At 32.4% G+C, this 27,245-nt stretch overlaps 3 protein-coding genes across 5 annotated transcripts; 2 read left to right on the top strand and 1 right to left on the bottom strand.

Moving 5' to 3' along the window:
- Positions 1–1,987: 1,987 nt before the first annotated feature.
- On the top strand, positions 1,988–9,081 carry LOC124820881 (DDT domain-containing protein). The gene is made up of 12 exons (XM_047292664.2): positions 1,988–2,140; positions 3,218–3,372; positions 3,580–3,752; positions 4,835–5,253; positions 5,434–5,512; positions 5,813–6,159; positions 6,352–6,791; positions 6,902–7,048; positions 7,159–7,324; positions 7,400–7,561; positions 7,664–7,752; positions 8,512–9,081. Exons 2-12 carry the CDS (start codon positions 3,260–3,262, stop codon positions 8,657–8,659), a joined length of 2,283 nt encoding a protein of 760 aa, XP_047148620.1. The 5' UTR covers positions 1,988–2,140; positions 3,218–3,259; the 3' UTR covers positions 8,660–9,081.
- Positions 9,082–11,287: 2,206 nt separating this feature from the next.
- Positions 11,288–15,135, bottom strand: LOC124820882 (GroES-like zinc-binding alcohol dehydrogenase family protein). The gene is made up of 9 exons (XM_047292667.2): positions 14,989–15,135; positions 14,590–14,910; positions 14,073–14,208; positions 13,875–13,944; positions 13,699–13,792; positions 13,028–13,241; positions 12,411–12,552; positions 11,905–12,075; positions 11,288–11,656 (listed from the first exon to the last, which is right to left on the bottom strand). Exons 2-9 carry the CDS (start codon positions 14,864–14,866, stop codon positions 11,465–11,467), a joined length of 1,296 nt encoding a protein of 431 aa, XP_047148623.1. The 5' UTR covers positions 14,867–14,910; positions 14,989–15,135; the 3' UTR covers positions 11,288–11,464.
- Positions 15,136–20,465: 5,330 nt separating this feature from the next.
- Positions 20,466–25,896, top strand: LOC124820879 (TOM1-like protein 5). 3 transcript variants are annotated; one of them, XM_088103319.1, is made up of 11 exons: positions 20,467–20,883; positions 21,162–21,243; positions 21,685–21,790; positions 21,923–22,001; positions 22,226–22,324; positions 22,430–22,543; positions 23,165–23,313; positions 23,679–23,754; positions 24,192–24,277; positions 24,866–25,027; positions 25,261–25,896. In XM_088103319.1, exons 3-11 carry the CDS (start codon positions 21,693–21,695, stop codon positions 25,592–25,594), a joined length of 1,197 nt encoding a protein of 398 aa, XP_087959445.1. In that variant the 5' UTR covers positions 20,467–20,883; positions 21,162–21,243; positions 21,685–21,692; the 3' UTR covers positions 25,595–25,896. The 3 variants fall into 3 exon arrangements, with proteins under 3 accessions (XP_047148617.1, XP_087959445.1, XP_087959446.1); XM_088103320.1 differs by having other exon boundaries at positions 21,159–21,243; XM_047292661.2 differs by lacking the exon at positions 21,162–21,243 and having other exon boundaries at positions 20,466–20,883.
- The last annotated feature ends 1,349 nt before the right edge of the window (positions 25,897–27,245 follow it).

Raw genomic sequence — 27,245 nt, 5'->3', positions numbered from 1 at the left:
AACTAAGTATTACATAACCGATGCGAGAATTAGACAAATGTATTGAATAAAAAAACACAACATCATTGGTTTTTTTTATAGTGTGTAAAAGCATTCCATTAGTGCATTAGTGTAAGATTATATTAATATACAATGGTACAAAATTATAGATGTGAGACTTGTTTGGAAGATGTTCTATTGATGATTCAACGAGAACTTAAAAAGACTAAGTATTATAAAAAAGGTTTTGAAATCTAGTATTATTAGGTGAAACTTCGATTCAATTTATATTTTATTTAATAGTTAATACTTTATTTAGGTGAAATAAGGTTATACACATGTAAGAGTATTTCTAATTAACCATGTATGATTTAGAATGTAAAGGTGTACTTCAATATTATACGTGAAGATATTTCCAATTTATTTGACTGAGTTGAATATAAAAACATCCTTTGGTGTAAATATATAACAAGTAATTATAAAACATAGCACGTCGAAATTGTTTTAAAAGATATGACAATTTCATAGAATTACGAAAAAAAAAAAGAATGTCATGTATTTTTTCTTTTTTCAAAAAAACGTGTGTAATTATCCATGACATGTGTTGAATTCATAATATTAGTTACAATAAGAATTTTTTAATATCATTTGTAAAAGTACTTATTTTTCGAACATTGGCATGTGCCGAAAGATATTATAATAAAAACTGAGGAGTTGCTGTGTTTGTAATAATATTTAATAATATTTAATGACGGAAATACGTGAATTCGAACAAACTTTTTTCCGACACCGAAGCAATCAATTGCATCTTTATTTCAAGTATATCTTTGTAAGTTACTAATGCAAACTTAATTTATATACATACAAATTAAATTGCATTTTAATAATAAATAGAATAAATGTGTGAAATAAAAATTATTTTTTAATATCTTTTTATTTATTAATACATGAAACACTTTAAAACCACGTTGATTATTGTAAAATAAAAATTGCAATGTTTATTAAATTATAATAACTAAACATATTTTTCCCTATTCTTCTCCCAAAACTTAATCAAGTTACCTCAGTTGTTTATTTCTATTTAATTTTTCTAGAGAAGAAACACTTTCAAGAACTACATAGATCATTGTAAAAAAAATTGCAAAGTTTATTAAATTATAGTAATTAAGCATATTTTTTTCTATTGTTCTCCCTAATTTTGATCAAGTTACTTCAATTGTTTATTTCTACAATTTAGTATGTTTGCATTTCTATAATCTTCCCATCCAAAACTACATTTAAAGTAAACAAGTTTTAGTATTCTCACAATCTTTAAACTTTTCATAAATTAAACAAATGTAATGATTCTAATCCTTATTTTACTCTTATTTCCAATCTTTTCAAATTTTCTTTCAGTACGTATCCTCATCTTCTCACTTCTTCTTAGCTTTATATATATATATATATATATATATATATATATATATATATATATATATATATATATTTCATGGAAGGTTTCTTAAAATGGCTTCCCTAAATTTGAAATGAATTTATAATGATAAGTTTGTAATTCAAACACAATGTAACAACCTTGTCTGGATTATATCAAGTCGCATAAAAAATGTTCTTAACTTAAAATGAACAAGCAAACTTAGTTTTTTAACATGTATTAATATATGGGAGAGTCCCATAACAGTAATAATTTTTAATTTCTTCTATTGCATTTATTTATTAGTGCAATATTGAAATTATATTTTTCAATTTTGATTTTTATTGCATTTAGTAACACAGGTATTGCATTTGGTTATTTATGACTGTGAAAAGTAAAAATAGTATAAAACAAAAAAAAAAAGTGTTTGGTTGAAAACTCCGAAAATTTGAATTGCAAGATGCATTGAGAATAAACACGTGTTGCAGAGTAGGGCCAGAATATTAAAGTGGAAAGAGTCGCAATTGGAAATTTGGCATGAAAATATTATTAAAAAGCAAATAATAAAATAAAATAAAAATAAAAATAAGAATAGTGTGTTTTTCCCACACACAAGGAGCGGAGGCAAGAAAAAAAAGAAAAGGTGAGAAACTTCTTCGCTCGCAATTCGGAATATACAAAAACGAAGACACAACATCGCAAACACAAGTGTCTCCGCTCTCCCTTCAAACATTCACCAACTTCTTCACTGTAAGATCTTCTCTCTTCACTCTCTCATTCCCTCTCTTCTATTCCATTCCCACTTTCTCTCTTCCACTCTGCAACTTTCTTTCCTTCTTTTATTTAATTAATTTATTTTCAACTGTAATTACCTAATATCGGGTTGTGGCGGGAACTGGGGGTTTTCGCCGATTCTAAATTGTTCATTCGTTTCGGTTTCGGAGTTTCTTCTGAATGCGTTGTGTCGTTTATGTTTCTTTTGCGATTTGCGTTTTGGATATTCGGTGCCGCGTTTTGGTGTGGCGTTTGCGTGTTTTTTGGTACACTGGAGTTTACGCCTTTTGAGATCCCTATTGGGGACCCATTTTAGGGTTTTCTTCTGTTGGGGTTTGGGACTCTGCAATGCTTTGCGATTTGGCTTTCAATGTAGGGCCTTAAGCTGCGTGCATTTATTGGAAAGTATGAATTTGTGCGATTGTCTTCTTCTGCCGTTCTTGCTTTTGGGTTTTCGAACGGAAGTATTGGGGTTTTGTGTTGGTTTCTTTCTTGTTGCATTGGTTATAGGCTTGGTTTTGGTGATACTATTTTTCTTTTTTGTCGTACAGATTTTTGTGGATTGATTTTGTTGTTGTTATAGATTTTGGTCTTTGGAATTTGCTTAGGGTTCCTGCTTTTGAAAATAGATGTTGGGACGAGTGAGCTTGAATCACGAGATTGTGATGCAGTCGAGGGTGTGTTTCGGCGAGGGAAGAGTATCTTCTAGTTTTGGGTTAGACTGAGCTTTCGTGTTTTATTTCTTTAGTTTTCAAGCTGCTCGTGATTGATCAAGGAGACCAAATAAAAAGCAATTAAGGCATTTTACCCTCTCCTTGCATTTCTTGATAAAAATTCACAGATGAATGATTTTCGTGTACGTGATTCAGAGTTCAGATTCTTAGAATAAATGTATTTCAGACTGTCGGAATATATGCATTTCCAGTGGCTTCTGTATTGCTATTTCTCATTGCTTGTTCATTAACTGTCGAGATTCTTTTATTTTTTTGCCATCAATCAATTGAACTGCTAATATCATACCATTGACTGATTTCTGTTCTGTAAAAATCTCAGTGGAAGGTGCGGGTCTTTGAGAAGAACTGAGGTTCTTACCCAATGCCTCTTCTAAGGAGAAAGCCTTTTGCCTTGGCTGAGCCCCCTGAGGAATTGAAGCCAGACGAGCTTGTTTACCAAATTCGATTTACAAAAGAAATCTTTCGAGATTATCCGTATCCTATATGATCTTCAATTGCTCTTGTTTTACTTTTGACATCATTACTTTGTTGGCTTTAACTTGAAAGTGGTTAAAAAATGTTGATTGAGTTGTCCTTTTTTTAGCGTCTTAGGCTAGTTGTTGCATATTTAATCAATAATGTCTTTGTCATTCCATCCTGGTCCCGGCAATGAGAGGATAATGATTCCTTAACATATGACAGTGATTATTTGAAGCGATTGAATCAATACCGTCAGAGGGTTTGGATGTGTAAAGTCACTGGAAAAACTGGCTTGACTTATGAAGAGGCCATAGTGTCTGAACAACATGCTACTGAGAAAGTTCAACAGTTTCCTAAGGAATTAATGACTACTGCTTTAGGGATTATTCAATACAGTAAGAACTACTCTCCGAGTTCTGTTATGGAGAAATATTTGTTGGCATGATGATGCATACCTTTTTTACTTTACGTATTGCCGTATATATTTTTTTGTTCTGCATGAAAAACTCTGATGTTGTATGCACTTCTGATACCTCCTGTAGCTGCTGATTTTGTATGAAGGCTTTGGAGGTTAATGTAGAGGGTTAACATACAGTGTATAAATGGTTTCCTATTTCGTCTGGCTGTGTAGTTTTCTATTGTCTAATGAAGGGGATGATACTAAGATACCCATATTTATTCAGAATGGTATCATATCAAATACCAACTTATGCTTCAGTATTTGATGCCTCAAACATGATACCCTGAGTCGTGTGCTTGCTAACCTTTGTGAGCTAGATTGAATGAGTTGGCTTTGACAAACAAGTTAATATTTTATTGCATTAGTGAATAACTATGGGGCTGGTTTAACACGTGCACTTCTTTGTTAAGACTTTAAGCCTATTCATGTGTACCCATAAGATTAATCTCTATAATGCTTACATGTTGTCTTTTTATTGACGTAGAGTCAATTGGAGTTTCAGTTTTGATATATCTTTGTTTACATAGTTCTTCATTTGTGCGTTGTAGAAGGTCCTAACTTTTGATCACAGAATGCTGTACAGCAAATTAAAGCGTGGTCTAGGTTTATCTTATGGATGAACATAAGAACTTCAGTTTTTTTCTAGATAAGTCCTTGGCGATGTGAGCATGGATATTTTGTTTTATTCTCCTTGTATCTGAGGTATATATTAGACTTTTGACTATTCAAGTTATAATGTTTGCAGTACTTACTGCGATCAAATCGAAGTGTAAAGCAGTAAAACAACTTGTCTGGAGTTGAAGACTCCTTGAATTTGTGTTCTGTGAACAGTAGTGTAAAATAGTAAAAGACACGTTTCTAAGAATTTAAAAACTCAGCTACACAAGCCATGCATGTAAAGAGTTGCTGCCTAAAATGTTGTTGATTCAAGTTTGATTATACATTGCATTTCATCCGAAAAATGTTGCAATACTTTTCACTTTTGCTGAACTGATTAGTGATCCTTTTGTTTTGTAGGCACGCTCCCTTTGAAGGATCTTGCTGATTCTATTGGTGAAAAATTGCAGAAACGTTTGTTTGTCGGTGCTGAACTACATGGGAAAAAGGGTGATGAAGTACATCCATGCAGAATATTAAAAGTAATTCAGAAAGGAGTTGACACATTCTGTTATGAGGTAGCTTGGCTTGACAAAAACAAAAATATAAGTGAACAAGCTGAACTCTGTGCAGAAGATTTGGTGCATAAGAAGCCGCTTTTTAGTAGAAATATTTTGAAGTCTTTCATTCGGGAATCTACATGCCAGAATGCCCCATGGGTTTTACATGATGAACTAGCAAAAAGTTATGGAATATCAACTGACATTCCTGAAGAATTAAGAGGGAGGGTTTTTTACAGAGATGGACTTCTAATTTGTTCCAAGAAAAGGAAAAATGAGGTAGACTGCTGAATAAGGGAAACATGGAAGTTTCTGCTTCTGCTTCACTTTTTCTATAGAAGTATAATATAATTGATAAATGACAAGAATATGGGTTTAATATTCTAATATATGGCTTTTATGATTGGTTTGTTATTTTGTTAATGAATTGCATTGCATTATTATCTGTATCAATTCTAGGAATCACTGGAAGACACTGATAACAGTAAAAGGAAGAAGTTGGATGGGGCACAAGTTGATGATTCTTGCCAAGAGAAAGGTAGAGTTGTTTAAGTCATTTGTTTCATAATACAGTACTACTATAAGGCATGAAGTTTTGGAATTCAAATTTCCCCTAGCTCCTCTTTGTTTCTATTTTGTTGAAATTGGGTGGTGCGGAGACTGCAGATGCATCTTTTCTTGTTGTTTAGAAACTACAATGCTGTGATATGTTTTCCCCTGTACTTGGTATAGGTATCATCATACATAATATCTCTTTATCAAAAAAACCTTGAAACCCTCTTTTCCCTTGTAATTTAATTTTATCGAAAAGGATTTTTGAAGCTGCAATTTTTTCCAGAAAATGCTCAACAGAAGAATGAAGCTATCAAATACCCAATTGATGATCTCTTGGTGAAACCTGGTCCGGATGATCCTGTTTTCACTGATCGTCCTTCTCCATCAAAAGACTTCAACATTCCAATGAGTTGTGTTGGGGATCTCTTAATGGTTTGGGATTTGCTTAATTCCTTTGGTCGACTGTTGCACCTGTGGCCTTACTCTCTAGAAGATTTTGAAAATGCAATCTGTCATAAGGATAGCAATGTGGTTCTCCTTGTGGAATCTCATGCAGCACTTTTTCGATTTCTCATCAAAGATGATGATGAATACTCTTCGGCTGTGAAGAACCGAAAGTTAAAGTCTAAGGTTATACATCTGACTTGCATTTATCTTTTTCTAGTATTAGTATCAGTAAGAGATAATTGTTCATATTTTGTGAGATGCCTTTGCCCTGTTAAGTATTTCTTCTTCTTATGTCTGGTATCTTTGGTGAGGGTAATGCTTTTCTCATCATTGTTTTTAATGTGACAATATCTCATTCACTTTTTTTTTTTTCAGATTACAATGAATAATTGGACTGAATATTTATGCTATTTCCTAGAGGTGATCAATATTCCTGAACTGCGGCACCATGAAGCAACTATAAAACGGGGACATTATGGCCTTGTAGATGTCAGTGCCAAATTAGAAATCTTATCCAAATTGGTCAACCAAGCCCTTGAAACTGCAATTTTCAGGGAAAAGTTAGATGAGATTATTGAACAGCGGCAGGCACTTGGGGCCTCTAGAAGGGAAGAAGCATTGGAAAAGGGTAGGAGGAGAAGAGAAGAAAAGGAGCGGTTGAAAGCTGAGTCCAGAAGCAATGGATTTGTGGATGGGCTTCTGAGTGGTGCTAAAGTCCCAACGAATGATAATCATGGTATACAAAATGGAGACATGGATGAGAAAAGTCTTATAGAGGTAGAACCAACTGGGCAAAACAGACAATTGGATAGAAGGTTAGATTTTTTCTTGTGTGCTGTTTCTGCTTGCCAATTTATATTTATAAAACATCTTCAATTTGGTGGTTATCCATTTCACTTTATTTCCTTTCAAACCTACTTTGTAGTGAGATCAAGCCTTTAAATTCTGTTTCAAAAAAGACGCATAAGAAGCTAAATTCAGAGCTGAAAGAACCAACTAAAAATGGAGACATGGATGAGAAAAGTCTTGTAGAGGTAGCACCAACTGGGCAAAACAGACAATTGGATAGAAGGTTAGATTTTGTCTTGTGTGCTGTTTGTGCTTGCCAATTTATATTTATAAAACATCTTCAATTTGGTGGTTATCCATTTCACTTTATTTCCTTTCAAACCTACTTTGTAGTGAGATCAAGCCTTTAAATTCTGTTTCAAAAAAGACCCATAAGAGGCTAAATTCAGAGCTGAAAGAACCAACTAAAAATGGAAAAGAATTGTCCAGAAAGGAATCACCAAAACAGTCGAAAGCTGATAAGGAGGATCTGTCAGAGAAGAATAGTGAAGAACAGAGGGTGCTGCCTGTCTCCCTGTTTAGATTGTTATCTATTCTTTAAATTGATGTTTTATTGACACTGCCTATTGCACAGAAAGAATATTTCGAAAAGGAGATGGAGAAACGATTTGTTCGTAGAAGTCCTTTAGGTAAAGACAGAGATTACAATAGGTATTGGTGGTTCCGTCGAGATGGGAGGATATTTGTTGAAAGCTCTGACTCCAAGGAATGGGGATACTACAGCAGTAAGGAAGAGGTACTAGATGATGATAGTCTTCTTTATTCTCTTTGTTATTTTATTTTGTGGACATTTTTCTTTTCTAATTCTCTTTTTCTGTTGGCTTGATTGCTTGAATAGCTCGATGCATTGATGAGTTCACTAAATTGCAAGGGTGAGCGGGAAAGGGCACTGCAAAAGCAACTACAAAAATATTATACTAAAATATGGTGAGTTAGATTTGTTTTTTCTCTTGTTTTCTATTTTCAACGTAGGAATACCTGGATAGCTTTTTCCTTTGTTTTCTATTTGCACGGTTAGTTATATCTTGATACATACTTCACAACAGAAGCCTTGGTTTTTAGACTTGTCCAATATGCACTCATACTTCTAAGGTCACTTGTAGTGTTAGCCGATAAAAGTAAATGCAGGAGTAAATCAGAAATTTGCTGTTGCATGTGTGGTTTTAGATTGATACTGTTTTTATGTAGAATGATCTCCAAGTTTGGCCAATCAATATATTATGGAGTTGTCAGCTGCAATTCAAGTGAAATGTGGTATACTCTAATTTATTTCGAAAGTGGTTATATTAGTGACCGTGATAGAATAGATAACATGATTTCCGTCAATCATGTTTACGATCTAAATGGTGTGAATAAACACACTATATTTAACTAAATAGTTGAATGTGAAAGATAACCATGCAAAATTAAGAGATGTGGTAGTGAGGAGAGTTGAGGAAACGAAGATAAGTGTAATTTATTATTTAGTTTTTACCAAAAAGCGTGTGATTCCCTATCTTTTTTCGGATTTAAATTTACTTTAATAGTTGAAGTTTGTTGTAGTTTATCTAATAAACATTTGAATTATATAGGAATGGTTAAGAAGATTGAAAGCTGCCTCCGTGTTATCTTAATTACTCTTGGATTTTATTCTGTAATTCGTTTCTTGACTTTTGTGATTCATTCCTTTTATTTGTATTTTTACAGCTCAGAACTCCAGAAAAGGTCAAAGGATTTGATGCACAGGATTATAGATGAATCTGTACTTCGTAGGTCTACTCGTGTTAGAGCTCCACCTAGACAGAATCCTGCCAATGCTTTCCTCAGATATATTAACAAGTGGAAAGAAGAATAGGCTGTGCTAGGAGCAAATACAGTAAAACTTGGAACTTTAAAAGGAGCGAGTTTGATCCATTGCGTTGACAGTAGTAGAGACTAAGTAGTTTTCCGCTCCATTTTTTGGTGATGGACAAGCATGTATGTATGCTTGTTTCAGAAATTTTGTACATTACTTATTATATTCTTCAATAGTAGCTGAAACAGGTATAAGAGATTTTTTTACTCTGTTTTGTTGATAACATATGGTAGCTAGGAAATTATTTCAGAACAGGCAGGGCATCACAAGCATTCCGGATCTGTCACCAAATCTGTCTCCATTTTGACTGATTATCAGTTTGAGCTGATGCTGCTATTACCCGGACGGGTATATCATTAACTAGGGACAAATGTCTTGGCCCTAACCTTTAATTTGTATAGTACTTTAATTTTTTTGGTTAATGATTTTTATTTAAGAGGTTGGTTTTTAAATAACAAATTTAAATGTTTTTTATTTGTTTTGAAAATATAAAATGTTCTTTCTTTCAATTTTTATTTTGAAAATAGTGACACCTTTAATTTGTATAGTGCTCCATTTTTATTTGTTTGATAATAGGTTTTTATTATCAAACATGATAATATTTCAGGCTTTATCAATAACATTTTAATTTTGAATTAATTTATATTTTTTTCAAAATATGATTTATTTCTAGTTAGTTAGTTTATTAGAAATTTTTAGTCAGTTTATTTTTTATTAGATTTATTGGAGGTGCAGAAAGAGAAACGTGAGATGCACCTTGGGCAAATGAAAATGGACCAGAATTTATAAAAAGTGTTTATTGTATCACCAAAAATCATTATATGCATTACCTAATGGAAAAGAAAAAGTATATAAAATAATGGATGGCCGGTGCTCTTAACTGTTTCATTTATATTGTATATATATTAGTTTGGAACGAAATATGCTGTAATTAATGTTTTATTGAGACGTAATATACTGTAATTTCAATAATTTTTATAATTAAATTTAAAATTTATTAACATGTTTTATCATCATAAAATTGAATTGAGAGAAAACTAAACTTACCTAATACATGATATTAATGATTTTTATATTAAGTTTAACATTTATCAATATTTTTTTTACGTGGATGAAAAACTAAATATACATTTTTGAAAAAAACAAAGACTAATAATTAGAATTTAAAAATAAAGCAGAAAACAAGTAAGTGAAAATGTATTTATTAAATAAATAAAATAATTTGCGAGAGCATCTTGCCGGTGGGGCAAGGAATGCAAGAGAAATAATATATTAGAGACATTATAGAGGAAAAATTAATGAAAGATAAAAGTTTTGTAATGGGATTGAGGCTAAACTCACCTTAATTTTGACCATAATCCACTTAAGAGGAGTCATAGGGGTTGTGGTTTTTTTTGTCCCCCACTTGAAGCACTTCCTAAAAGGAAATTTTTTTAAGAGTGAATTAGTACCGCTCATGGGTCATACGTTAAGTTGACATCTAATTAAATGTATATTTTCCTCTTTCACCATAAAATAATTAAATGTATATTTTCCTCTTTCACATTAAATATTCTATTTTAGTAGTCTTTCTTTTATATATTATTGTTATTTTTAAAGGATGTGACTTGTTTTTGTATTGGTTTGTGTACTATTAATTTTTATAGTTAGAGGTATTTATTATTAATATTTCTATTTGGGAAGGGTTTTTTTAGCATTCTACAGGGGGACTCATGCACATTGCATGAACTTTGAGACCATTATAATTACTTTTTTATCATTGGTGTTTGTATATTATATTTTTGTTTTAATTTTCATCATTCATTTCTTGTGTTTTGTTTTCTACTTCAATGATACTTTTCTTCAATTTTTAACAATTTGAAAAAGAAATTCTTTAATATTTATTTGTTTCTATTTCTATTCTAAAAAATAATTTAATGGATTTTGACAAAATCTAATTTTAAATATCAATATGATTTTTCATAAAAAAAAATGTTTGTCCTTATATATGGTCTACCAATATCTTAAAGGTTTCGGTTTAAAATAATCTGACTCGGCCGAGACATAAGTCAAAGGTAACCAAGTTTCTTTTCCAAAAAATTGAACTTCAACTATGCTTACATTTCATTTTGAATGGAATTAATTCTGCAAAATAGATTTGTTAAAATTGATTTTTGCTAACATTTCATTTTGAATGGAATTAATCCTGCAAAAATAGTTTTGTTAAAATTGATTTTCCAGTGAAACGAACTTATTTAGATATTTTTATCCTAAGTAGAAGTTTGCTTTTAAAACTTAGTATGACCACAAATTAAAAATTATATTTTATCACTCAGAGTATAATCAAACTCCATATTAAATCAATCTTAACTAGTAATAACCTAACATGAATACATTGTATAAGTTTAGGTTTCACTTTGATAAAAAACAATTCTCCTAATTCCTATTCCAAAACTTAACACACTCTATTCTCTTAAGACAGATGAGAAAAATATTGTTTCATGGAAATAAATAATTTTCAAAAAGTAGTTAAATTTATTAAATTCATTTTCGTTACTTTTACATACCTTCAACACATTTTTTATGACAGGGAAATGATGAGCATTCAGAGACCATTATTCTTTCACCTTGGTTTACGAAGCAAAGCAATGGACAAAAAGGAAAAATAGTTTTATTTGAACATGTCCCTGCAATGACACATAAAAAGACATTTCTCCATTTGTGTTCTCAGGGCACCAACACCTCGCAACTCCAAACCACATATACCCTTCTGGACTGTGAGAAGCAGAGCTGATGCTGCAGAAAAGCACTGCTGAGAATATAGACTTACATTATCTCGATCACAGCTCGACCAATGATTTTTCCTTCATTAAGATCTTGGAATGCTTTGGCTGAATCCTCAAAGGTGTATGTTCTAGAAACAGCATGGTCAAGATTGAAGATACCTGTTTCTGCCAATCTAATTAGTTTTGGAAGATCTTGCCTCGCCCTGCCTCCATACGAGCCAATAACTTGTATCTGCTCAAACACAAATTTAATATGTTTAGATGAAAAGAGAATACAATCATCAACATTGCAGAAAACAAAAGGATTTGTTTGGTTAACTTCATTGATTCACTGCATCCTCCTCGTCGCTGACAGAACAAATATTAACATGATATAATCATAATGAAGCATTTAAATTCATTCTATATAGAGGTAGTGAGTGGTTTATGAGGGAGTACTGGTTACATAAACAGTAAAGTATATACATACAGAGAACATACCTTTCTGCGAACAAGCCGATTTATATCCACCTCTCCTAAAGAACCAGCTTGTGCCAGTCCAATCATTACGGCTTTTCCACCATCCTTCACACTTAGTGTGCACTGAGCAAATGTTTGTGGTTTCCCTAAGGCTTCCACAGCTACATCAACACCCTTTCCACCAGTAATTTCCTGTGTGAAAATATTACAAAAAATTAAAAAGGGGTGTCTTCAAGTGATCAAATGATGCCATCATCATGATGGTTTGAGCAGATAACATGTCACGAGCCAATAGATAGAACGAGTGTGTGGGTGTGAATACGTGATTTGGCAGACTACACAAGCCATTAGGTATGTCAAGGTTAATATAATATAAGCACGAAATCTATGAGCTTATTTTCTTTTTAAATTTTATTGAAGCAGCAGTTACTTAAAGGGCTATAGATTTTATAAAACAAATTTTCTGATTCAAGGTAGATACAATTAAGGAAAATGTAAACAGCATGGCAAAAGACAAATGCATATACATTTATCTTTTCAATGGGATCTTCCTTTGCTGAATTTACAGTGTGAGTAGCACCAAATGTCTTTGCTTTCTGTAGCTTTTCATCCTGAACATCCACAGCAATTATTTCCGAAGCACCAAAGGCTCTAGCTATCTGCAAACAACTGGAATGAGTGGTAAAGTTAAACGGGAAAACAATTTGATTAGAGCCAGTTGCTTTCATACATGGCCAACATAGGAAGCCTACAATTCTGTAAATGAGTATCAACTGATCTAGTGACAAGAGCTGTTTATAATTTATACAAATCTTCTTAAATCTCAGGTTCTCAATAGCCTAGTGGCTGGCACATATAATGTTTTGAATAATATTAGACTCTTAAATGTATATTGTTCAGAACTAGTTTTCAACAATTCAAGCGTAACTTAGGCCACATAGAAATAATCAATTGTGAATAAAATGGCTATTACAAGCTCCAAACTCTTAGGCTTGACCATATTTAGCAGAGGTAAAATATAAAGTACCACAAACAAGAATAGTCTGCCTTTTCTTGTTGACCTAGATAACAAATACAACGTGCAATAGGCACAGCAAGATGAAGATCTAACAGCGTAAAAATATTTTGAAAATTGATTATTTACCTAGAACCAACACCCCCAGTTCCAATAACAGCAACAGAATCACCAGGACGCACTTGAGCTGCGTGAGCCATAGCACCATAAGCAGTAAAAACAGCACATCCTAGAATTGCAGACTGTGGATATGGCAATGATTCTGGTAGTACAGCCACTCCATTTGCTGGCACAACACAGTATTCAGCAAGCCCTCCCATACTGTACATGTATACTGGTTTTCCTATTATAAATTGCAAACTCTTTCAGTATTCCAATCTTGAATGATTCTATAATTAGGGATAAACACACTTTAAGAACATATATATTTGTACAAGCTGAAGATAGAATACCATAGTTGAGAAAAAAATGGGCATTATGGGCACACACCCTCAGTAGGAAGTTATAATTCATTACAATCAAGCTTGTGCAAACAAAAAATATTGAGAGCTTGCCCTTATTCCATGAAAAAGGAAGTTGACAAGCTTCAGGATTAGTAGTATGTGAATACTATCAAGTAATAACAGGTGTCATAGTGATGCTGCTTGTGTTGGATGATAAAGAAAATATGACAAAGAAAGTCAAATTGCTAGACTTTTTGATAATATCATAATCACTACTGCAGTTGCTGGGTCGTACAGCAGGGGGAAAATGATCAATTTCCATAGCCAGGCTTGAAATAATAGCTAAATGATACTAACCACTGTTTCGAAGAAATAGTCTAGTTTCACCATCATAGAGGGTTCCTTTTGCCCGGTTATAGGCAAAGAAAGCTTCACATAGATCATCGTGGCCCTGCATAACATTTGGTGACAACATCAAGAGGTGAACAAGGATTCATGTGATATAATATAGACTGAGTACTAAGCAATATTACCTTTGAACAGTAGGAGCAGTTGCCACAAGGCATGATGAAGGACCCAACAACTCGGGACCCTACTGGAAGCCTGAAACAAGGACATGCAAAATTGTCATTCCTTCTGCTCATTATCTAGATTCTACAATAACAATATTTTCAAATAGTGACACAAATATGTAGCAGCAAAAAGGGTTTCACATTTCCAATATCTTTCACCTTTCAATTGTCTTGCTGTCAGAGTGTGGTCCGTGTTCAACAACCTCACCGGTAATCTCATGCCCCAGAACACAAGGACTGGAAAACGGAATTTCACCCTTTATAACATGCAGATCAGAGTGGCATACTCCACAGGCTACATCAATAACCACACCAAAAGACAATTATATCCGACAATAAGCAAACCATTCCCTAATCCCAACTCATTCTCTCGTTTGGACTCTAGGCTAGGATTCCTCCACAGTGTTTTTCTTTTACTTTGGAAACAATCACTGTTAGTGGTGGTTATCTAAAATGTTGTATACTCTACAGGCAGCCTTCAATTTTTTTCACCCCCTTTCATTTCTCACTCGACATCTCTAATCGTATCAATGTATAACAAAATTGAACGGGATGGAGTTAAAAAGATACATTATGGCATTAGATAATACTGAAAAATTGAATTTTGGGGGAGACCCTCGTTCCCATTAACGTTATGCATGCACAAGAATTGACAAGAATTGAAGGGTACCCTTACCCTTGGTTTTGATGAGAACTTCACCGGCCTTGGGGCGAGGCATGTGAAACTCCTCGATTGACAGAGGCTTATTAGTTTCCCAATACACAGCTCCACGCATGTAAGATGGCAATCCTCCACCACCACCACCACCACCACCAACAGATTGGCTATGAAACGGAGAAACAGACGCCAAGGAAGGGTTGTGGATTGAGGAATGGCGAGACAACACAGACCAAGAAGATGCAAACTTGGAGTAGTGGGTGATGACATTCCTACGAACCATGGCTAAGGCCATTTTGTGAATTTCTGTAACAATTTGCTGCGAGGGATCACGACCACCTGCGATAACTGAGTGAGGTGAATGATGATTACTGGTATATAGGAATTAAATACTAAATCAAAACAACAATGACACACATCCAATCTCAACAGCAACTTGAAGCAAAAATACGAAGTCGTGGACCCAGTAAAATACTTTTATAATCCATTACGACGATGTCTGATTTTTTAATTTTATTATGATGCTTGAAACTGTTTAGTCCCTCAGTTATTATTGATTATAAAATTTTAATCTTTCGCGTTTTTTCAAATTCTTCAATCTGCATAAAAAATACTGAGAATTTTTATTGTTATCGTTTTCAAATAAATTAGAGTCGTGTACGTATTGAAAAGACAATTTTCAGCAACAAAAGAATTAGAGTCGTGTGCTTATTGAAACACCAATTTTCAAACCAAGCCCTTACTCTCTTTTTTTAACCCAACACCATTGTTTTCTTTTCCTATTCAATTCTTTATATGAAACAAATTTTCTCCAAAAAGAAACCTTTTTCCAGAGTGTTTATACTTTTTAATTTAAAGTTTGAACTATTGAAGCTATAAGCAAGTAGTTAGTAAAAATATTCAGAGAGTGTTTTAAGAGTAACATATGGATAAGACCAAGCTCGGATAAGACATGATGCCATGCAATGTTTTTATATATAAATAGAGGGAATGGGTGAAGCTTATTCAATGATAATATAAAATGAGTAATGAGTAATTATGTTATCCCTGGTTTCGTTCGATTAATTAAAGAAAAAGTTCAACAAAAAGTGTAGTTAATTAATTAAAAATTAAAAGGAAAAAGAAAAACTCTAATTTTTGAAATAAAAAACAAAAGTAAAGAATAGAAAGATGTAGAAATTGAGATATAAATTAGAAAATGTTTCCAACTTAGGAAGAAAGGATTTACTTTCACTTATAAATATAATTATCTTTGTGATAAACTTAAGAGGAGAGGAAGTTTAATCTAAGCTTGTAAATAATTTTTAAGGGATGTAAACTTTGTTGTAATTCTATACTTCCAGTTAACATTTTGAATCCTTAGGAATAAGTTAATCTTAAGTTGGATGAGCATTTCTTGATTCCTTTCATAATATAGAAGTATTTATCTTTGCCTTTTCTTATTATATTTATTATTTTGATAATTTGGTTTTATATTTGTGTATTGTTTCTTATAAATAATATTCATCATTTGTTTTCTTATTAAATTTTGTATGCACAAGTTTATTTTATTAAATAAAATTACGTTGGGATATATAATTCAAATATATGTAGCATTTTTAAATATTATCATTAAAATTTAAATTTGTATACTTACGAGCATTGAATATATGGTTACCTTTGTTAAATATTAAATAGATAATTTTTCTATATATCAAAAATACAGTCTTGAAGTTATATATATATCATGCGTTTTTTTATAATTAAAACCTTTAAATTACTGTAGATATTAAATATTCAATGGATTGTTTAACGTTGTTTAATATTTTATAGAAAACAAGATTAATCTTTAACATTTTATTATATGATAAATTTATAGTGTTTCATGTTAAATATTAGTTTCACTTAACTACAAAAATATTATTTAACATGCACCTTTGACAAACGTATTTTACTTTATAACACTCTAATTTAGTAAATCATCTTACTAAAGTATTACATAATTGATAAAAAGTAAATACAAACATATAAATATATAAAATATATTTATAAATTTGCGAAAAAAAGAAAAAGAAGTCAAAATTAATACTACATAAACTAAGAGGATTTTGGCAATACAAAAAATTATCAAAATTAAATTTAATTAAACCTATAATAAAATAAATAACAAAAAAAAAGGGTGAATTTGGTTGTTTGTGTTACGTGAAACAGCTGTTATAACCGCTGTGTGTTACCAAACCACTATATAAAGTCCTCTAGCTGTCTGTGTCTGTGTGTAATATTCAATTCAACATAGTTACATGATATCAAGAGTTGATTTTGCGGTCTTCCATGGCCTCTGTTTCCTCATCTTCCGCTACGTCTTGCTTTTTCTCTTCACAAGTTCAACACTCCGATTGCATTAAAGTTAGATGAAGATAATTTTCTTCTTTGGCACTTCTTGGATGATTCTTCAATCCCACCCGTTCATATCACTGATACCGCCACTGCCTCCCTTTCTTTCAATCCTGATATCTCTTGCATCGACAACAAGATTGTGAAGAATTCTTTTTGCTCTTCAAGTACTTTTCTTTACAAAAACTTCTTGTTGTTTTCGTCTGACATAATCTTTGCATAACTTCATCGGCCATCCATCATTCTCCTCCCATATCTGCAATGCCAAAGGTGCACCAAGTCTTCAATAACAGCATTCAAGAATGCTGATGCTATTCGTGCAACTGTGTGTTTGATTTGATTTGAGGGCGTAGAACATGTATATTTGACATGTTCACTTCCATGATTTGACATGTATATTCTGGTTCATGACTACATACTAATGCCATTTTTAGACAGGTATGTGATGATTATCATATTTTTCTTCTGAATATATGAAATGTTTTTCTACTGGCTATAAAGGCCATGCTGAATATCATCTGTCACTGGTTCAGCTACCAGGTAGGAACCCGTAAATACAGTCTGAGGATAGAAGATGCCAATTGGCCAATCTCATAATCCAGTGCCAAAATTGTTTACCATTTCTATTTGTATAGCTTCAAACCTCGAAATTGTATAGCTGCGGATGAACAGTTTTTTCTTTCTGAACTGTTCAATAAAATGAAAATTTGCTTATAGGATCAGGCTTAGGGAAAAAAATTAAATTTCAACCAACAAATTTTAATTTCAATGAATCATTTTTAAAAAAACTTAATTTTAATTATTTAATCTTATAGTTTCAAATAGTTACGTTATAAAAAGTTTTAATATAGCTTAACCTATATATAGTTGTTTTGATTAGTAAAAAATATGTTATGAAACGAATTGAAATGTAATAAATCCGTAGTTATTAGATGATATATATTAGGGAAGTAAAACATTATTGTATATTGATACTATATATTAGGGAAGTAAAACATTATTGTATATTGATACTATATATTAGGGAAGTAAAACATTATTGTATATTGATACGCTGTCGTTGAGGTTAATACTACAGGCAACTCTAGTATTGTCAAGTAGTATTTAAGAAAGTAGATAGCGTTAACGTAACCCTGAGTCGTTTCCCAACGAACACGGAATTGCTTTCGAATATCTGAATCTTATGAATGTTATGCAATGCTTATGAATAAAAGTAACAGTTGAACAGTGTTTAAAGAATAAATAAGAAACTTAAAAACAGTTATGATGAAATAGGCTAATTCCACTGCTTTTCCACGGATAATTGTTCAATTGATTATTGTTTAAGTTTCAAATTAATTAAAGTACATTCTTAATTAATTTGAGGGCGATCATGCATCTAACCAAACTAAATTCTCAATCAAATGTAAAACCTTTCTAGATTATTCACAATAAATTCAACCAAACTACATTCTCAATCAAATTTTATTGTGTTTAATCATGTCTATTCTTAAATCTCCTAACCAAGTTAAAAGTTAATCAATCAAAGTAAATTCTCAATTAATTATAGTTGAAATTATTACTACCAACCAAAGTACATTCTCAATTGATAGTAAAAATCATTTAATCATATGAAAGTTCCTAAATTAAATCAAAGTAGATTCTCAATTAAACCTAGAAACCCTAGAATATAATCAATATGCATGTAGATTCAAACACATTATGATGCAAAAATCTTTACTTTTAACAAGATAGAGAGATGAAAGACAAAGAGAATTACTTAAATTAATAATCAAAATAAACAATTGCATTAACTGAACATAACCTCAGAATCCATCATGGAATTACAGCAGAATAGCCCTAGATGCTTAGCTCTCCATGAATGGAGTTGAATACAAGATGAAAGAAAAGTGAGAGGAGTATGAGAGAATGAATGAATTCAGTGAAGTCCCCTCTGGGTCTCTTTATATAGGGCTTGATTGGGCTTGGACTCTGAATATTCAGTTGACAAAATCTTTTATCTTATATCTTCCAAATAACTAAAAGATTTAGATAATTATAACATTATTTGGAAGATATTTTCTGTTGATATTTCCAAATTACATTAATTCAACAACTGAATTTTATCTTTTAGCTTTTCTGACTTTCCAAAATTACACAAATGTCTTAAAATTTCTTCTATCTGCACTTTAGCCCCTTCTGAATTTTTCAAATAAAATCTGATTTTGGGCCTTCAATTGCCATTTGGACCAATAAAACTTATATTCTCAGCTGCACAAATAAACATTAGAACATCGAAGAATAATTTATGCACTAAAACTCACTTTTTACGTCTCTTTATTTCCCAAACCCAACAATTCCAATCATCACAAATTCACTTAAAACCAACCATTTAAGCACAATTATCCCATCAAAAATTTGAATTTTAAAGCATAAATGTGAGCATAAATATGCACTCATTATATATGTACAGTATATTCATTGTGTGAAGTGAATATAATTATTTTCTTATAAATTTTAACTAGTCTAACATTTTCAGAACAAGACTTATTCAATTGAAAAATGTAATAAAGTATTTTATTAAATTTTAATATTAATGTTTTAAGAACTTTGTAAATATTTTTAGGGTTAAACATGTTTTTTAGTCCTTCAACTATTAGACGAGTTTAGATTTAGTCTCTCTTTCAAACTTTGATACACTTTAATCCTTGTTCTTAAGGAAACTATACATTTTCGTCATCCAAAACCAACGTCGTTAAAAATAGGCCGAGCTGACTAACGTCTGGCCACGTTAACATCTTTCATTACTAACGTTTGCCACTTGTGATGACATGTTTTATGACATGTGGTCAGTGAGTAATTCAATTGAAGGAAATTAGGGTCTTCTTTTTAGTTTTCGTTCATTATCAGCTATGTGCTTGCTATCCAATTTTGTTCAAACTGAACCAACAACACTCCAACAGTTCAGCTTTAATAGCCTTGGCTTGGTTCGACCTAGATTGGCTTTGTTCGGCCTAGATTGGCTTTGTTCGGTTTGGTTTGAACTGTTCAATTCAGTTTAGATTAGTTCGTTTTTGTTCAATTCTATTCGGTTTAGCTCGACTCGATTCAGTTCGACTTAATTCATTTCATTTCAGTTTAGTTTAGTTCTAATAAGTGTATTTTGGTTAAATTCGAGTCGGCTTATTTTAGTTCGATTGAGTTCATTTTAGTTCAATTTAATTCAATTGATTTATTTTGATTAAATTCAATTTGACTCAAATCAAATTAATTAAATTTAATTTATATCGGTTTGATTTAACTCGACTGCAAAAATAATAATACTATGTGATATATAATGATACTGACCAAATATATCATCAGAAAAAAAGGCAGAATAACTATTTCAAGATTTTTTTTTATCTAGTTAAAAACCTTTTTCTAAGAAATAATTATAAACTTGAATTATACGTGTCATCAGGTAAAAGGTTGAAGCACATGCAACTGTACAGAAGAAACGGTGAGGTTATCAAATTGCAGCTTCTCCTTGGAAAAGAAGATATAGCTTTTGGAGAGAAGAACGACAAGACAGGGACAGGTCTCCTGGCGGTGTTGTAGTTTGTTCAATTACCTAACAAACAACAAACACAAACCAAACCCAAACCTTGAGATTTTTCACTCTCTCTTCTCTTACTCTATTCATTTATTGGCACAGCACACTTTCATTCATATCTCTCTTTGAGAACCTGGTTATTTCTCACAACTTTAACTTTAGTACTTACTTGCCCAATTAACTATTTCATATCATATGTTAAAAAGCTCTCAACTTTAAAGCTAACTAAAAAGAAAAGCTCTCTGGGTAAGAAGAAAGCAGCAGCTAAACTGATCTTCGGTATTGGGTTGCAATTGGAATGCCGAACCTCTCCCAGGTTCATCAGTGAATGATTGGCATCTTCCTCGTGATCTTTGTCTTTGTTCCAGGTAAAAATATATTTTTTAATTACTACTACTGTTGTAGTCTTTTCTCCAAGTGTGTGCTACCTTGGCCATGAATCATTAGTGCTTTAAGTTTTGTTTTAAGGTTTCACTTTTTACTTTCGCTTTCGTCTTTGATTTGCCTTAATCAAGATCTGATCATTTGGGTTGCGGACACGAAGACTATAATTCTTTTTCATTTTCCTCAGTTCCATTTCTTTGAACTGACATTGGAATTGAGTTAAGTGCTGAACTATCTCGCCTTAAAATTTTTGCTGTAGCAGGTCGCTCATGTCATACAGGTGGTTCATAATTTGGTTGCTAGGCATTTAGTTTAACACTGTTCTTCTAATTCTGCCACAACATGTGAGTTTCATCTCTTGCTGAGATCACTTTAATTGTCCTATCTTGGATGATGTTTTATATAGGACAAATTCTGAGTCTTGTGATGGCAACTAATTTTGTGTGTTGTTGATCAATTAACTTCCACTTCCCTTGTGAAATTACATATACAATGGCTAACAGTCTTATGCAATATGGAACCCATGTTTTAGTTTATAGTACTATATTATGTAGTGCTATTCTTCCAAGGCACTAATGCTTATTCTCTGTTTGGTATTCAATTTGGATTTATTATTATTTAAGGTTATATTTTGTCTCTTTGCTGATAGATCTCGTTTGTTTCTAGTTAGTGAAAATGGATCTAATTTAGTTTCAATTGATATTTATTGTGGTCAATGTTTGCTTTCTAGTCTGAAGTATCTTATCAATTTTATATTTTATTGAATTATGACATTATTTATGCAGAAAAAAAAATGGCAGCTCTGGTCATTGCTGCAACAAGTGAGAAACTGGCTGAAACTGATTGGATAAAAAATATTGAAATCTGTGAATTAGTCGCTCATGATAAAAGGTACCCCACAACTTTATTTTAGTTATGCGACGTTCAAGTTTTGTGGCATCATAAATGTGCCCAGAGTAATCCTGGGCTACAAGTAATGTGGTTGTTATTGAGCATCCTTTTTTATTTCCTCTGAATATTCAGGCAGGCTAGAGATGTCATCAAAGCTATAAAAAAGAGGTTGGGTTACAAGAATCCTAATATTCAACTTTATGCAGTTTTGGTGAGTATAGCAACTCGTGGATTTGTCTGTTTATCGTATTATATGTGAATTTTCTAGATAGTCTTTACTACACCCACAACTTATATGAAGATAATTTGGCATGACATTTTTTCAGCATACCTTAAATGAAAATTGGCTATGCGATTTTCTCTTCTTGAATATTTATATTACTTAGTTTCCTATACGTGTAGTACTAACTTGTGTATCATCTGTTGATTTTCTAGTTGCTGGAAATGTTGATGAACAATATTGGAGATCATGTTCACCAGCAGGTGATTGATACAGGAATCATCCCTATTCTTGTAAAAATTGTGAAGAAAAAAGTGAGTTTTCTCCACAGACTATTGTTCTTTATCAAAGTTATTTTTTCTTACTCCCTGTCTCTCTCTCTCTGTTTTTTTCTTCTTCTTCTTCTTCTTTGCATACAGTCAGATTTTCCTGTAAGGGAGCGGATATTTCTGCTACTAGATGCCACACAAACATCCGTTGGCGGTGCTTCTGGAAAGTTTCCACAGTATTATAATGCATATTATGATTTGGTGGTAGGTACAGATATGTGAAGTACAACCCTGAGATTTCCTTAAGATTCTGATATATATTATTTGATTAGTAATTGGCAGCTAGACTATTCCCCTAGCAGAGTATGGAAAGAAGTGAAGTAATTTAGGCATTATGGGTTTTATAATGTGAGGTTTTGGTTTTTACTGGAATGAATAATGAAGAAAGAAGCTGATATAGCACACCCTATTCTTGAATTCATATTTGAAGAAGATAGTTAGTGCTAACTTGCATATACTGAATTTGGGTATGGTTTCCAGGTCATATGGTAGTCTTTGATTTTGGTATAAAGGTTATATTAGAAGTTTGTATGAAGCTGGAAGAATAATCTCAAATTTGTTAGGTTAGCAAATGATGTTATTTTTCCTTTATGGGTGGGCCATAAATATGCTGTAAATTCCCTTTCAAAGGCCTTGAGGATCTGTAATTTTTGCTAATAAATTTCTCTTTCTGACCATTTTTTCTACCTGAATTATAGATAGTCATGACTCTCGTATCCCCTTTCTGTTTATTTTTTTTGTGTGACAGAAATGATCATATGGAAACAACTTTTTGTCATACTAGTTTATTATTTGGCAAAATTAAACTGTGTTGCTCTTTTCCAGAGTGCTGGGGTGCAGTTTCCTCAAAGGGATCAAGTGACCCCATCAAATCGTTCTAATTCTCAACTTAATGGGATTAACAATGTACCGAACACAGATCAGGCCCCGACCAGACATCAGCAAGCAGAGTCCCAAACGGTTGCTGAATCTAGGTGACTTATCTTCATCTTTGGTATGCTTATGGACAGATTCTTTAGAAATCCTTCTCTTACTAGATAAGCATGGATGTACTGATCATTTTTATCAAATGAAACAATGAAAAGAACTACATTTGAAAATGTATTTTCATTAGATTCTTTCTGCTAGTGCCCCCCACCCTTTTTTTTGATAAATTCAGAAGCATGGACTATTCTTTATCTGGAGACCTCTCCACTGAGCTGGTGGAGAAGAAGAAATATTACTCTAAAAATAGTTTGTTGATGTCATTTTTTTGATCCAGCTAAGCACATCACTTAATCTGCAATTATTTTATTGATCCAGATAAGCACATCTCTTATTCTGCAATTGTGTTTGGCAGCATTATACAAAAGGCTAGTAATGCGTTAGAAGTTTTAAAAGAAGTCCTTGATGCCATTAATGCCCAGCATCCTCAGGTGAGCCAAGGACCTGTCATCCTGAAACCATATTTTTCTTTCTAGAATATGACTTGTTCCTTATTTTTTATTCATACATGAATTATCTTAGCATCCACACATCCTACTATGTTTGTTCAACTTTCAGTCAAAGTAATAGTCTTTCTCATTTGTTTTGCTTGGTTGAGATTGACAACAAGGGCGGAGATTGAATGGCCTAAGATAGTGATTGATGATGATAAACAGAGCTAGTATAGAAACATTAAGAACTTCTTTTGTATAACAAATTCAAAATTCAGTGAGGCATATGCTTTCAATAGAAAGGAACTGGACAAATCGCTATGATGTTCTTGAAATATATATTTTATTGTGAATCAAGTACCCTGAGATATATATGAATGAACCATGAAACAATCACATTTCATCTTTAGCTGAAACTATATTTTTTTCTTTCCTAGGCAGCAAAAGATGAATTCACTCTTGATCTTGTTGAGCAGTGTTCATTTCAGAAGCAAAGGGTAATGCATCTTGTGATGACTTCTCGGTAAGGCTGCTCCAAAATTATCTTTCTGTTATAAACATATACAATTTTTTTTCTTATTTCTACACTTGAAATGTTAAGAGGGTTGATTGTAATGCCTTTGCTTCTGGTCCGTGGTATCTTAAAAATTTTGCTGATGCTTGATCAATTTCAATGATTCATATGCAGTAGATTTTTGTTATTAACTAAGAGAAAACTAATTTTTAGTTTTTTATATTGCTTGTTATTTTTGACCAAGTAAGCCGAATATTAGATTAACATGCTATTTACTTTTTCAGCTAATATATATATATATATATATATATATATATATAATATAATATAATATAATGGAAACATTGATGTATTTAGGGGAAATTACTAATGAATAATTCTTAAGAATGTTAAGAAAATAATCCATAAGCAGCTACTCATGAATCATAATTTTAATATAATCAATTGCTCGAATGGTTATTTGATCTGAAACCGGCAATATTTTTATGAACTTCTTTTAAAGAAAATTTGAGTAATACTAATGTATTTTCACATGAATGCCTCTTTGTTCAATGTTAAATTTTTACCATGGACTGTTTATTCTCTGGTTGTATGTAGTGATGAAAGGATAGTTTCTCGAGCAATTGAATTAAACGAGCAACTCCAGAAAGTTCTTACAAGACATGATGCACTTCTTTCGGGCAGAGCCATGACAATAGCTAATCACTTGGAGTGTGAAGAAGCAGAAGAGGAAGAAGAACCAGAACAGTTATTCCGGAGGTACCTTGTATATTCTTCATCAAAACTTATTCCCTTCTTACCAAGGATGAAACAGTATCATGAATATCCCTTTCCTTTTCGTTTTATTTATTTTACCCAATGAATTTGATTCACTTTAGTTCTTTAGTTTCTTTTCCTGTTAAGTGATTATTAAAAAAAAGGAAACTTCAAACCGAGCTTATGAGTATAGTGTGAAGGTGGGCTAATAAATTTGTTATGAACAATGGTGGTAGATTACGCAAAGGAAAGGCTTGCGCAAGGCCTGAAGATGAAAACAGGGAACCTGAGTTTCCTCACTTTGGTTTGCTTGAAGAGAGACTAAATCGGCCGTTAATAAGACCACTATCTTTGGAGCCATCTCGAGAAGCTAATAATTGTCCTGCACCTGCTGTGATTCCTCCTCACATGGCAATTCCACCACCACCTTCAAAACACATTGAGAGGGAGAGATATTTTCAGGAAAATAAAAAGGATGGTGCTACTTTGGCTGGCCACTTGAGAGGCCTTTCCTTGCATAGTCACAATGGCAGCAGCTCTCACAGTGGAAGCTTTGATTTTAGTGATTGATCTTTTAACACAAACACATCTTTTTTAACCTTCTACGGTATTGGAATTGAAGTTAGTGATTTCTGTGCAGTCCTTTTTCGTGTGTTGGAGTGAGAGATGGGGGGTTATAGCTTATAAGCCTGCTTCAGTTTGTAGGGATGCATGTAATTAAGGAGTTTCTGAGATCATGTGCCATGAAACCCGAAGTTTTGTAAGTTCCAAGTCCTAGTGTGATAATGTTTTTTCTTTTCTAATCTCTAGGAAACTATAAAATATTTTCTTCTCTCAACTTACAAGCTCTTAATATATTTTTCTTACACCAACTGTTACTTAGTTGTAATTGGTTTTTATTTTTCTGTTACTGATGGAGATCTATAACATTGTGTCTGCATCAAGAGTACAAGTTCTTCGGAATTTCACTCAAACTCATGAGAACTTGGGAAACTCATTCACAAGCATCAACCAGGTAGTTCCATCAATACCTTTTTGATGACCTCAGCCACAACTTCTTCAAAGATCACCAACCTCTCTCACTCCTACCCCTTTTTCTTCATCACTCTCCCTCCTTCAAATGAACTAACACTACTCCACTACTTCACACCTTCTAAACCATATCTTCCACCTCCACAAGCCTGGCTCTTAGTGACCTCCACCCCACGTGAAAACTTGAACACCCTAATCCCCAACTATTGCTACCTCAGCTTATATGCTTCTCTATTCTTGCCTTCATCCTCCATTGTCCCTACATTCACATCACCACCAGAGTTTCCATGACCTTAATAGCGCACAATCTATGAGTTATACGAAATTGGATTTATGGTATAGTGCTATGAAAGATGAGATGAAGTTTATGACATTTAACCAAGTGTTGAATCTCTTTGAATTGTCTCATGCTATAAAAGTCATTGGATGTAGATGGGTCTTTAAAACAAATAAAGATTCACAAGGCAACACTGAGATATAGATAAGCCTACACTTGTAGTCAGAGGGTTCGCTAAAACACAAAGAATCAATTATAAGGAGATATTTTCTTTTGTATTTAAGAAAGATTCTTTATGAGTGATAATGACGGTAGTAGCTCATTTTTTATTTGAAGTTACATCAAATAAATGTGAAAACGACACTCCTTAATTGTGATATATAGGAAAGGTCATATATGAAACAACTTGAAGAATTCTTCTCACTGATAATGAGCATTAGTATGCAAGCTTAATAAATTCATCTATGAATTAAATCAATTCACATGCCAATAGTATTTACAATTTTACTAGAAGGTTAGTGGAATTAAAATTTGCCTTCTTGTTTTATTTTATATGTGGATGATATTTTGTTTGCAACTAATGGCAAGAGTATGATACTATATGAAGTGAAACACTTTGGTTTGAAGGATTGGGTGAAATATTTTGTCATAGACATTAAGTTTCGTAGAGAAAGATCTTAATATATTCTAAGTTTGTCTCAAGAGTGTTATATCAACAAATTTTTTACGAGGTTTAACATGAAAAATTATTTAGTGAAAGTAGCTTCCATTATGAAAGGTGGTAGACTAGAATTATGAATCTTGATTATTCAAAACAGTTATGAATCGTTTCTGAACGTCCAGTTTTCAACTATATTCAACTCATCATCATGTTCTCTATAAAAAACAGGATTGAGTAAATTGAATATATCT

Source organism: Vigna umbellata, chromosome 1, assembly GCF_029865625.1.
Source record: "Vigna umbellata cultivar VRB3 chromosome 1, Vumbellata_1.0, whole genome shotgun sequence".
NCBI classification, from domain to species: domain Eukaryota; kingdom Viridiplantae; phylum Streptophyta; class Magnoliopsida; order Fabales; family Fabaceae; genus Vigna; species Vigna umbellata.
This window is presented reverse-complemented; position numbering and strand designations above follow the sequence as displayed.

What these genes read in the sequence shown, in the direction of transcription:
- LOC124820881 (XM_047292664.2), top strand. Translation starts at nt 3,260, where the DNA reads ATGCCTCTTCTAAGGAGAAAGCCTTTTGCCTTGGCTGAGCCCCCTGAG. An exon ending in CCAAGAAAAGGAAAAATGAG is followed by an intron (nt 5,254 to 5,433) that starts GTAGACTGCTGA and finishes TATCAATTCTAG; the next exon opens with GAATCACTGGAAGACACTGA. An exon ending in ACCGAAAGTTAAAGTCTAAG is followed by an intron (nt 6,160 to 6,351) that starts GTTATACATCTG and finishes TTTTTTTTTCAG; the next exon opens with ATTACAATGAATAATTGGAC.
- LOC124820879 (XM_047292661.2), top strand. Translation starts at nt 20,844, where the DNA reads ATGATTGGCATCTTCCTCGTGATCTTTGTCTTTGTTCCAG. An exon ending in TTCAACTTTATGCAGTTTTG is followed by an intron (nt 22,002 to 22,225) that starts GTGAGTATAGCA and finishes TTGATTTTCTAG; the next exon opens with TTGCTGGAAATGTTGATGAA. An exon ending in CATCTTGTGATGACTTCTCG is followed by an intron (nt 24,278 to 24,865) that starts GTAAGGCTGCTC and finishes GGTTGTATGTAG; the next exon opens with TGATGAAAGGATAGTTTCTC.
- LOC124820882 (XM_047292667.2), bottom strand. Translation starts at nt 14,866, where the DNA reads ATGGCCTTAGCCATGGTTCGTAGGAATGTCATCACCCACTACTCCAAG. An exon ending in ACTGCTCCTACTGTTCAAAG is followed by an intron (nt 13,793 to 13,874) that starts GTAATATTGCTT and finishes AATGTTATGCAG; the next exon opens with GGCCACGATGATCTATGTGA. An exon ending in ACTATTTCTTCGAAACAGTG is followed by an intron (nt 13,242 to 13,698) that starts GTTAGTATCATT and finishes AATTTATAATAG; the next exon opens with GAAAACCAGTATACATGTAC.